At 38.7% G+C, this 13,108-nt stretch overlaps 1 protein-coding gene across 1 annotated transcript in view; it reads left to right on the forward strand.

Annotated features, from left to right (window-relative positions):
• The window catches only part of FAT4 (FAT atypical cadherin 4), a 224,830-nt gene extending 212,360 nt beyond the window's left edge, over positions 1-12,470 (forward strand). The window contains exons 16-17 of the mRNA XM_038399216.2: positions 4,213-4,474; positions 9,857-12,470. Coding sequence (XP_038255144.1) covers positions 4,213-4,474; positions 9,857-11,733 — 2,139 coding nt within the window. The 3' untranslated portion in view covers positions 11,734-12,470. The remainder of the gene's footprint in view (positions 1-4,212; positions 4,475-9,856) is intronic.
• The last annotated feature ends 638 nt before the right edge of the window (positions 12,471-13,108 follow it).

Raw genomic sequence — 13,108 nt, forward strand, 5'->3', positions numbered from 1 at the left:
AGGAGAGGCTGAGGGAGCTGGGATTGTTTAGTCTGCAGAAGAGAAGAATGAGGGGGGATTTGATAGCTGCTTTCAACTACCTGAAAGGGGGTTTCAAAGAGGATGGCTCTAGACTGTTCTCAATGGTAGCAGATGACAGAACGAGGAGTAATGGTCTCAAGTTGCAATGGGGGAGGTTTAGATTGGATATTAGGAAAAACTTTTTCACTAAGAGGGTGGTGAAACACTGGAATGCGTTACCTAGGGAGGTGGTAGAATCTCCTTCCTTAGAGGTTTTTAAGGTCAGGCTTGACAAAGCCCTGGCTGGGATGATTTAACTGGGACTTGGTCCTGCTTTGAGCAGGGGGTTGGACTAGATGACCTTCTGGGGTCCCTTCCAACCCTGATATTCTATGATTCTATGATTCTAACCTTTTGTCCTGCAGCAAAATACAGTGTCTGATAAGCGACCAGCAATGGTTGATTATACCAGCCCACCATGCAATAGTGACAGTACCTGATCTTCAACAATGGGCCAAGAATAGGCACACTTACCCTCATCTGAAATTGATTAAATCCCCTGAAACCCCAACATATGTCTTAAGTGCTACAGATCTCTGCATTAAACCAAGAGCAGTCATGAGCCATGATTCCAAAGGGCCAGCTGCATCTCGTCAGGTTCCTTGTTTGCCAAGTCTCAATTTCTGTCCACCTGTAATCAAGACAAAGTCTTGGCTATGCTGTTTTCAATTCTGGGCACATGTTTGCAGTAAAACAAATATTATAAGTTAAACACTTCAGGACAGATATCTCACTGGCCTCATCACACTGAGTGAATTGGAGGGCATATACCATCACCAGGTTGTCATGCCAGGACTGCACTCTTTCGTTCACGAATCTTTCTCACAAATCATCACTGCAACTAAAATAGAAAAGAATCATAAAGCAAAATACATAAGAATAAAAAGCTGATGGTTCAGTAAAGGGAACTCTTAGGATATTAACAGTGCAGCTAGATGATCATCTTTTGGATTCTGTTTGTTTTACTTAGCGGTTCATGCTTTTCTTTATAGCTCATTTGCCAGTCTCATTGCCATTTAAATAAAACCCAGAAATGGGATCCTTCAGCGTGTTATCAGCACAAACCATTTGTTTTGAGTTTAGAAATATGGTGTGGTTCAAGGAACTAGGAGCCACATTCTTTCTTCCAGATTGAAGAAGTCACAATCCAGTCTTGTCACTGGAAATTTTATATTTTCTATATGCCAGCATTATGTTATTTATGTGTCTGTTACCATTGGCCACATGGAATTTTAAAGAAAAATAAATAGTCCTTAAGGCTAATAAATCACTAGGGAATTTATTGGTTGTTGGCAGGTAGAAGAATTATGTAATGTGGCATTAAAAATTACAGTTCTGGGTTTACTATTTCAGTGGGCATTGAAAATTTTGGGTCATCTGATGTTTTTTTTCTTTTTGCATAATAGACAAATAAAAGGCAAAATCTTCAGTCTCCATTCCACTTCATCTTTAAAAGACCAATTAACAAAAGTTAAGAACTAATTGAAACATAGCAGAGTGCAAAACTTCACATCATATAAAAACACACATATTCAGTCTAATGAGGTTTTTTAAGAATACTTTTGAATCTAGCAAATGATGTTGGTTTCATTATTACAGTCAATGTGACTGACATTCCAAATGTGGGATTCTTTTTATATTGAGGGGTCGTTCAGACATATGCCACCTGGGTTTGCAAAGACAAAAGCACCCTTTCTATTTTTGCAGAGCTTTATTAAAGACATTCTAAATCAAACATTTTCTGATACTCTGATTTGCTGTGAAATTTTCTAAAAAGGTATACATTAACTACTTTAATTCTCAAAAAGAAAAGGAGTACTGGTGGCACCTTAGAGACTAACACATTTATTAGAGCATAAGCTTTCGTGAGCTACAGCTCACTTCATCGGATGCATTTGGTGGAAAATCAGGTATATCTAGAAAATGAACTTGACCCAAGTGGCAAAATGTGCTGGATACATTCTAGTCCTTTGAGCAGTCATTCATTTCTGCTGCTAAGACGTGCATGTTCTGACAGCTGCGATGGGGATCTAATCTGTAAGACCCAAACTCTTCAGCGTGCACTATTTCTTTCATGAAGATAAAACACTCGTGTACTTAACAGTTTCTAGAAACTGGAGCAGTAGTAGCATTATGCTACCCAGTGCTTCACCTCACACTTCTGATTGGGTAACTTTATTCTTCATGGAAATAACTGTATTATGTTTACAGAACTTCACAAATGCTATCAGTGTCTATACTTCTTCTTTGAGTGCTTGCTCACGTCGATTCCATTCTAAGTGTGTGTGCGTACACAGTTGTTGGAGATTTTTGCCTTAGTGGTATCCACAGGGCCGGCTGTGGCGCTCCCTTGAGTGCTGTGCTCATGCGTATCAGGTGCTGCCGGCCCTAAGCCCTCTCAGTTCCTTCTTGCCGGCAACTCCGACAGAGGGGCAGGAGCGGGGGTAATGGAATGGACATGAGCAACAATTCTCAAAGAGAAACAGGTACAAAAGGGAGGTAACCAGTTTTTTCCTATGCAGCATTGTAACCATACTGGACCCAGGATATTAGAGAGATAAGTGGGTGAGGTAATATCTTTTATTGGCCATTTGCTGTTGGTGAGAGAGAGAAGCTTTTGAGCTTGCACAGAGCTGTGTGAAGAGCACAAACCTACCTCAAGCAAAGCATCCTATAAACAAGGGAGGGAAAAGAGCAGAATTCTTCATAAAATGTAATAGTGCTATGCCAGTCTATTAACTTGGAGATGCTCACACACTATAGCAATGGAGACCAGTAAAAAACTCTAAAAGAAATTGATAAAATTGTATACTGTTGTATCACAGAATACTCAAGCGGATGTGTTGTGTGACTTAGAGAATTTCATTGCAAATGCTTTCAGACCCCAACAGAAGAAAAGGTTTTGGACTAATTGACCTCCTGCTATTCCCAGTGACTATTCATTGCCTTACTTGACCTATAGAGCAACTAGATGCATTGTATTCTTGAATGAGGTTGTTAGGGCCAAGCCCGGGTTGCATCAGTGTAAATGAGAGAATTTGGCCCTTTATCCTCCAGACTTAGGGCTGAAGTGGAGTGTTTGTGAGAAGGAATCTGAATAGAAAAGGAATTGAGAAGGAGAAAATAGCAATCCAAAAAGAAGAAATGAAGGAAAGAATTACAATTTCTTTCACTTCTGCATAATATCCTTTATTCGCAAATAAATACATTAAAAAATCAGAGAGAAGAGAAGATGGGCAGAAGAAATGGCAATAGCAAACAATTGGGTCCCCTCTCCACTCTGCCAGTGGTGCCAGCTCTCTGCCGCATTCGTTCACTTCTTTCACAAACATTTTAGTTCCTTTTTCCATACCTCCCTCTGAGTTTGGGACATCCTCCCTAAATCACTTTTAATTCAAACCTATCCCTGATGCTCACAAGTAGCAAGTCAGTAAATATTAGTATTGAGACAAGGAAAATTGAACCATCTTGTTATGCATGTGTCTAAACTGAATAATTAGATGATTTTGTTGCTTTTTCCTCATCCTTTCTGCTCCTAGCTGACTGTTACTCTTACTTGCTGTCATAATGAAAACTAAATGCATGCTCTTTGGGGCAAGGGAAGCATCTGTTTGTTCTGAAAAGCACCTCGCCACTTATAATAAAAAAGAAGCACAATGCTTGCACAAAAACATGTTTTGTTCAATGGACCTCAAAGCATTTGATCCGTGGACTTCTAAGGGAATATCAGTCAGACACCAATTAGTTTGGCAAAGACAAACATTTTTTCAAGGAAAAATTGTTCACCATTTTGAATTTCTTCAACAAGAACATATAAAATACTATTGACTATATCCAACTATCTTACTTTGTACCAGAAATGATGACTTTATGTAGTGCCCATATCATGTGTATTCTCTGTATATTAATGCAAAATAATTTGTTTTTAAAAGAAAAAGAGGTGGAATCTCACTAAAGGCAAATTCAGGTGGCTTCATACATTAGGGGCATTTATCTGTGTGACTAAAATGGTCATTGCTTTCCCCCCCCTTCCTTTAGTTAAATTATTTGGATTATAATGATCAAATGGTACCCTGAGCCATTATGTTTTATTTGTGGTGCATTGTTGTAATTTTAATAATATACCATTGCCTTTTTCCAATGTCTTTATAGATAAAGAGTGGCAAAGTGCATTACACATCTGATGCTGGAGTTGCTGGGAAAGTGGAGAGGAATATTCCTGAAGTTTACACTGCAGATGGTCAATGGCATTCCCTCCTTATTGAAAAGAATGGATCTGTCACTGTTCTATCCATTGACAAGATCTACAGCAGAGAGATTTTCCTTGTCACACAAGACTTTGGAGGACTTAATGTTCTTACAGTTTCTCTGGGAGGAATCCCACCAAGTCACACTCCCAGAAGCACAGAGACAGGTAAAAAACAGAATGCACATACACATATACATATGTATATATCTTTTAAAAACATCATCCTGAATTATGTAGATATGAAACACTGGTCGATTTACACCTGTGACCTCAAGTAGGGGGTCCCGTTTACTAAACATTTAAAAAAAATATTGTAGGGATTATTACTAGGTCAAATCCTACAGACCCTGAGTCAGGAAAACTTCCATTTCAAATCAATGACAGTTTTTCTTGAGTAGGACTGCAAGATTTGTCCTTTTATTATGTATTTTAATTTGTTTTTGTTTTCAAAGGAATGTGTTTAGTTTTTGAAGGATCAAAAATGCATAATACTGTATGACAGCATATGTCATTGCCATATTTCTCTTTGTGTCTCTTTAATCTGAGGCAGTGAATAAATCATATTATTTTACTTATATCAGTTGAAATATTCTTACTTTAGTCCAAATCTTGCAAATCCAGGCGAATGTTTTACCCAAGTAAATGAGAATTTTGCCTCAGTAGGGGTTTGGTAAGAACTACACTATTTGACCTGTCATTAATGTGATTACAATGATTTCTGCAATTCCAACTTCCTTCTGCTTTATGCTGCTGTTAGAAGTAAATCCTCCTCTTTCTTCATCTGAGAAACAGAAACTAAATGCAATAAGAAACACCCACTGAACAATGTAAAACTATTGAGAATAGATCAGTTCCCTTAGAGAGTTAAAGGATCAATATAAGACTCTGATAACAGAACTAGTCAAATTTTTAGCTGATATTCTGCTTGTGATAAGAAAAGATAGACATGATTTTTAACTGCAGACTGTGAGGTATGCTAGGCAGAACAGACATATGTTTAAAAATCAGTTTTCATATTGAAAACCTGACTAACTCAAAAGATTATCACCAGATAAAGTATTTTGACTGTTGAAAGTTAACACTTCACATTTTTGACAATATCCAATGTAAACAATGACTTCCACTCATGGTGAGTTGATGCAAGATGTGATGTGAAATTGCATGCAGGCCATATCTGACCCCATCCTTTTTTACATATGTGTTTTATGACCAAACTACAGTCTATGCATTAAAAAATAGAGAAATTTGTAGCAAATCAGGAATAAAGAAAAATGAGGACAGTAACTCCTAACACATTGACTGATGGAGAAATAAACAAATTCTGACAGTCTGGCTTGCATTAGAAATGCACCAGTCCAAAATCTTTTTCATGTTTTTTAAATATTGGATTACATTGTATAGGACTTACCAAAGATTTACAAAGGGGAGATATAAAACTCTGTGTGAACTCAGATGTTTGAAAATATCTGAAGTACTAGGAGAGGCAGACAAAAACATACATGCGGGGCTGTCCAATATTGTAAATCTAATATTGTAAATCCAATAATGCACTGAAACTCAAGTAGACCTGACAGAATCACAATTGCTACAGATCATATGTCTGGGAGAAAGAGACCACCAGGAATGAAGCAAGCAAATCCTCCATTTTACTTGGTTCCCAACCTGAACCGAAATCCTCAATTTCCCCTTTATTCAGAAATATAAAAATAGGCAAAAATGAATATTAGAGCAATGATGAAAGAAAACACAGCTCTTTCACAAAAGAAACCTATCACTGCCATGTCATAGGTAGGAAGAGTATGTGTGTAAAACTTGGCAGTATCCTTAATACAATATGACTCGCATCTCTGATCATAACATATTTGACACTGAAAACAGCTACTCTCTCATTTCTGACATCAGAGTGTGCACAGTCTTTAAAATAGTGTCTTTTGAAACCTAAAGTCAGTCCTGCCATCCAGTGTGCCTTGACTAAATCTGCTATTTCATAGCAGAGTCAATATTCATACCATTTATCTCTATGCTAGGCATCTTTAAAGAGTCCTCCACAATTTATAGCGATGTTTAGTATAAATATTTGCAATCTATCACCTCCAACGATAATATTTACACTTGTTGAAACTTTCTCAGACATCAGTAATGAATGAAATGTTTACTCCTCTTTTATTGTTTGTAATTTAAAACTGCTATATTTCATCGTTTGATTGGCATTATATTTTTTTACTTCTTTCTCAAGCATTTTTATTATATTCTATAAGATGCAATTTATTTTGAATAGCTTCCTGCAAACAAGCCATCACAACAATGCATTCTAGAGACAATCAATCCTAAGGAGAAAAGGAAGGTTTTAAAGTAGGATATTAAGTTTTGCTAAAAGAAAAGGAGTACTTGTGGCACCTTAGAGACTAACAAATTTATTAGAGCATAAGCTTTCGTGAGCTACAGCTCACTTCATCAGATGCATTTGGTGGAAAAAACAGAGGAGAGATTTGACTCAGGCTATGGCTACACTACAGCTGTGTCACTAAGGTGACCAGATATCCTGATTTTATAGGGACAGTCCCAATTTTTGGGTCTTTTTTCTTATATAGGCTCCTGTTACTTCCACTCCCTGTCCTGATTTCTCACATTTGCTGTCTGGTCACCCTACATGTCACTAAAAACCACGCAGTGTTGCTGCTGTTTTTCGGCAGGAGAGAGCGGCAGAGGCTTTGTCTCTCCTGCTGAGAAAGAGCTGTTCACACCGGTGCTTTTTGCCAGTAAAACTTTAGTCTTTTGGGGAAGTATTTTTAACACCCCTGAACGACAAAAGTTTTGCCAAGGAAGTGCCAGTGTAGATATACCCTCAGTGACTTAGAGTTGAGGAGAGAGTTCCAGATAGATACTAGTGAAAGAATTATCCTCCAATCACCCTCTAACTACTGAAAGCTTCAGGGAGGAGACCGAGAGAAAGCCAATATTGGAGTTGTAGAATAAGTATATAGCCAGATATTCAGAGCCAAATTTTCAGACCTGTGCACGCACACAATCTGTGTGTATTACAACAATTGTGTGTGCATTCACAGTAAATAGATGTGTAAATTATGGATTAGTTTGTCTCAAATAGCCATACCATGGAGTAAAAGTCAATGCAAAGCTTCACTGCCTCAAGGATCTGCTGCAAAGGACTGTCTCAGGGAAGCACAATCCCTCCCTGAACTCCTGTGTGCACAGAAGAAGAGTGCCACTTGCTTCCCATTCCTCTGCTTTTGGGAGGATTTGCTCCCTTGAAGACACAACAACCAGGGATAATTTAGCCCTACCTGCTTTCACAATTCTGAAAACCTGGGTCACAGTTAAGAGATGGTGTTAGACCCAAACCTGTTAGATTCTGAGACATGAAGCCATGAATATCCTGCTTCCTAAAGCAATAGAGGTGAGGTCTCTGGCTATAGCACAGTGGAATATTTACAGTCTAAAGAGTGGAACATTAGAAAGACTACAGAAAAAATTAATTGCATTAGACAAGCCATGAATTTGTTAAGCCATGAATAAGGACTTCAGCAAAGCCAGGGTCAAGCAAAGGTGATAGGCAGATTTAGAGATAAGGGAAAAGTCAGAGGGAAAAGAAGGCTTGAGATCATGAATGACATGAAGATGTGTGGCTTTAGGAATAACCTCTGTTATAAATTAAGGCTGCAGTGTGAACACATGTTGAAATTCCTTTTGGGGACTTTAAATACTGATTGTCTGAACTATGCTCATGCATATTTTTTACCAGGGAGTGAATTTATAAATTTGATTTCAGTCCAGTGTTTTGGCATATATGCATTCCTGGCAAGATTATGAATGGTTTCCATATAAAGTCATTGGACATAGGAGGCCCAATCACATAACCATCTCTTTAATTAAAGGGGTCTGTAATCTGATAATGGATTTGGTGAATTTAGAAGTTATATGGGGAGAAAATGTATGCGTCTCCTAAATTCAGCCACCCATTGATTACTCAGTATTTTAGCATAATAATTCTGTGTCCATGAAAAGCAAAATTAGAATAAAGATCTGAAAAATATAACCCTTAAACAGCATCTTGATGGGTCACAGTACGGTTTAGAGACTCAGGTGACAGTTACAAAAATATTCATTTGTATTTCAAAGCTCACATCTAATCTTGTCACCAGATGACAGAAATGTGTACGTTTGCAAATGCCTTTTTTAATCTGAAGCTTTTTTTTCTCTTGGTGTGAGCTTTATTTCCAAGCTAAAAAGCTTGCGGCAGATGATTTCCAAGCCGAAAATGGGTCTTGTGCTATACAATGTATGTTTATTTTACATTTAAAAACTGAATTCAAATATTCAGACTTGGGTGCCTACACCTCCATATTTAGGCACCTACATAAAAGTGGTCTGATTTTTCAGACATACTGGAGGCACTGGGGGCTGTGGGATGATCAGTGTTTTTCTGTGCTTCTGAAAAAAAAAGGCCATTTATTTCAGTACAAGATGCCTACACTCGGGATGCAGGTTTGAAAATTTTGACCTAAGCATGTTTTTGTTAACCTGGGGTTTTGAACTTGATTAATAAAACATCAAGCTCTCTCAAACTCCTTATTTAGCAGACTTTAAAAAAAGCCTTTTGCAGGATGTTTTGAAATGATTTATAAAGAGAATAGAGAATAATTCAGAGAGAATAATGTTCAGATAAATTATTTAACTGCTTTCTTGTCATTATCTTCCATCCCTCTGTACACAGTATGGGAAAATATTTATTTTTAAAAAATACCATTAACAGTGTCTAGTAAATGTAGTGCTAGACAGTCTTTAGAATGATCCTTCTTTATTTAACCTTGCTGTTGCTCCTTAACACTTTTCTCAAAGCAGGTTTCCATGCTTGCTCCATTTGCAGTGGTAGTGAGATTTTATCAAAAAGTTTATGAGCAAATGACTCATTAAATACCCCCAGGCAAATAACTACCAAAAGAAAGTAAGTTCTTAAAATTCGAGGCTAAACCTGAGAAGGCACTGGACCTAATTCTTATGTCAATTACACTGATGCAAAGCTGCAGTAACTCCAGTGAATTCAGTGGATTACTCCAGATTGATATTAGTGTAACTGAGATAATTATCTGTTCACCTAAATGAAACACAAAATATTTTTAAAGCTAAAATTATTGGGGCATATTATGCCCTCAGTCATACCCCTGCAATGCCACTGAAATCAGTAAGGTTTCTTGAGTGTAATTAAGAGCATAACTTGGCATACTAATTTACACTTGCAGGAGACACTGCATACTGATTAAATTGACTTCAGTAAATAAAGGTTATTGTATTCTTGGGTTATCCAAAATGCTGCTTTTAATGTTGGTCCTTTACAAAACTACAGGAACAGTTGCATTATAAGGGTTGAGTATGCACTGTATGGAACTTTTCTACAAATCATACAAATCACCTTGCATATCGTGACTATTCTGTGAGATTCCTTTTTGACACTGAACATTGGAATTTTGTTTTGACTATGTGGACACTGTCTCTTGAGGTGCCAAAGTGACTGTTGTTCTTTCTCCCTAGGTTTTGATGGCTGTTTTGCCTATGTGAAGTACCGTGGAGAAAGCCTTCCTTTCAGTGGAAAGCACAGCATTGCTACCATATCCAAAACGGACCCCTTTGTGAAGATTGGCTGCCGAGGTCCCAACATTTGTGCCAGCAATCCATGCTGGGGTGAATTAATGTGCATTAACCAGTGGTATGCATATAAATGTGTCCCTCCAGGAGCCTGTGCCTCCAACCCTTGCCAGAATGGTGGTAGCTGTGAACCTGGTGCGCATTCTGGATTTACCTGCAGCTGTCCTGAATCATACACAGGAAGAACATGTGAGACTGTAGTGGCTTGTCTTGGTATCCTGTGTGCCCTGGGGCATGTATGCAAGGGTGGAATCAATGGAGGACACATATGCATCCCTCACCCTCACCCGGCTGAGCTCTCTCTGCCACTCTGGGCTGTTCCTGCTATTGTTGGCAGTTGTGCTACCGTTCTTGCCCTGCTTGTCCTTAGCCTGATCCTCTGTAATCAGTGTAGGGGAAAGAAGACAAAAGTGCCAAAGGAGGAGAGGAAAACAAAGGAAAAGAAGAAAAAAGGGAGTGAGAATGTTGCATTTGATGATCCTGACAACATTCCGCCCTATGGCGATGACATGACTGTCAGGAAGCAGCCTGAAGGGAACCCTAAACCTGATATAATAGAAAGAGAAAACCCTTACCTCATCTATGATGAGACAGACATACCCCACAATACAGAGATTATACCCAGTGCCCCTCTGGCTTCCCCTGAACCTGAGATAGAGCACTATGACATTGAAAATGCAAGCAGCATTGCTCCTTCAGACGCAGACATCATTCAGCACTACAAACAGTTCCGGAGTCACACACCCAAATTCTCTATCCAGAGGCATAGCCCACTAGGCTTTGCAAGGCAGTCCCCAATGCCACTGGGAGCAAGCAGCTTGACTTATCAACCTTCATACAGTCAGGGACTAAGGACAACTTCCTTAAGCCACTCTGCATGCCCTACTCCCAACCCTTTGTCTCGTCACAGCCCTGCTCCATTCTCCAAGTCATCAGCTTTCTACAGAAACAGTCCAGCAAGGGAACTTCATCTGTCAATAAGAGAAGGGAGTCCTTTGGAGATGCACAATGATGTCTGCCAGCCTGGAATTTTTAACTATGCCACTAGACTAGGGAGAAGAAGTAAGAGTCCCCAGACCATGGCAACTCATGGTTCCAGACCAGGAAGTCGCCTAAAGCAATCAATAGGACAGATTCCTCTGGAGGCTGCTCCTCCTGTAGGACTCTCTATTGAAGAGGTGGAGAGACTTAACACTCCTCGCCCTAGAAATCCAAGCATCTGTAGTGCTGATCACGGAAGGTCTTCTTCAGAGGAGGACTGCAGAAGGCCACTGTCAAGAACCAGGAATCCAGCTGATGGTATTCCAGCTCCAGAATCATCATCTGATAGTGACTCCCATGAGTCTTTCACTTGCTCAGAAATGGAGTATGATAGAGACAAGCCTATGGTGTACACATCCAGAATACCCAAATTATCTCAAGTCAATGAGTCAGATGCAGATGATGAAGACAATTATGGTGCTAGGTTGAAGCCTAGGAGGTACCCTGGCCGGAGAGCTGAGGGTGGGCCTGTGAGTGCACAAGCAACAACATCTAATATTGCTGAGAACACATTGCCTATAAAGCTTGGACAGCAAACTGGAAATTTCAACTGGGACAACCTTTTGAACTGGGGTCCAGGTTTTGGACATTATGTAGATGTTTTTAAAGATTTGGCATCACTCCCAGAAAAAGCAGCAGCAGCAGCAAACACAAATGAAGAAAGCAAAGGTGGTACAACAAAGCCTGTTTCCAAAGATGGGGAAGCAGAACAATATGTATAGATTTCATATTCTAGCATTGTCAAAATGCAAAATCATGGAACAGTGAAACCATTGTATGGTTGTAGATAAGTGAAAGTCAGCATTTTAAGCCCAGGCCAGTGTGGTTGGAGGAGACTTTTAAAAATAATAACCGTTATGCTGCTGAAACTGACTTAAAACATTTTTAATTTAATTATGCTTGGGTGAATTTATTTCTCCTGCATGCATTGTATTTTAAAAACGAGACATTCAGCATGCAGCATTTGACAAGGGTTTCCTATTTACCATTGTTTGGTTTGTGATTTTTAAATTAATAATGCTTTGATCTGAAAATAAGCTCAGATGTTTTTTATTGTGGGGAATGTGTGTATTGTCTACAACTTAATAACTTGTTTTGCAATGCAAGAGTATTGAGGATTTCATTTCCCTTGAGAGACGCATGGAAGAAGGAGGGTGAATGAAGGAATTACACTATTAGAGTCTCTCAGAAAATTTACTTACCATATCTTGCAATTCCTCTATGTGTAAACTTTAAGGAAGAAATAAGCTTGAGTAATTGCTGGTAACAGTGCTGTAAGTTTTATCCATACAAGAGGTGCTAGAAGCGGCTCAACCTGTCCAGCACTTTAGGATTTTTTTCATTGACAAAGTTGTGTGAGAGCTTCTGAATCACTATGAAACATTTTTGGATTCTTATCCCCCCACCCCTGCACTCCCCCAGTGCTTTCCCTGGCATGAAATTATTGGAAGTTGTCAGATCAAACAGATAGTATAGCCTACAGAGGCAATATATTCTAATGGATTGCAACCAGACTAGATACTAGGAGCTCCTGAGTTCTAATCTCAGCTCAGCCGTGGGTCAAATCATTCAGTCTCTCAAGTTTGAGTTGCCCTATCTGTTCAATGGGGGCATGACGATAATAATACTTACTTGCCAGCCTCACAGGGGTGTTGTGAGGATTCATTAGCTAACATCTGTAAAGTGCTTAGATGTCATAAAGCACTCTGATCAGTGTTATTATTATTAAAGCACTACCTAGCCCGTGACCATTTTCTGCATTACACAATTTTCTGAGACAGAAACTTTTGAAGAATTATTTATTGTATAAAAAATTATTGCACTCTAGCATTTTGGAGCTGATATGAGAGTAAACTCCTCACAGATTGACGTACAATAGCTTATTGTTTGTTCCGAATCCCCTAAAATGTGTAGGCTAAATAGAAATTCACAAAACTCTTCATGTGTTCCTGCGGACCTGAAGATCCTATTGTACTGTGTAAAGACTTTTTTTTTTTACCTAAACTGTGTTTTTGATATCAATATTTTCCTATGCTGAATAGTTTTCTTACTTTCAGGGAAGGTAAGAAAAATACTTTTTTTTTACATTTGTTACTT

The sequence above is a fragment of the Dermochelys coriacea genome, chromosome 4, assembly GCF_009764565.3.
Source record: "Dermochelys coriacea isolate rDerCor1 chromosome 4, rDerCor1.pri.v4, whole genome shotgun sequence".
In the NCBI taxonomy this organism is placed as follows: Eukaryota; Metazoa; Chordata; order Testudines; family Dermochelyidae; genus Dermochelys; species Dermochelys coriacea.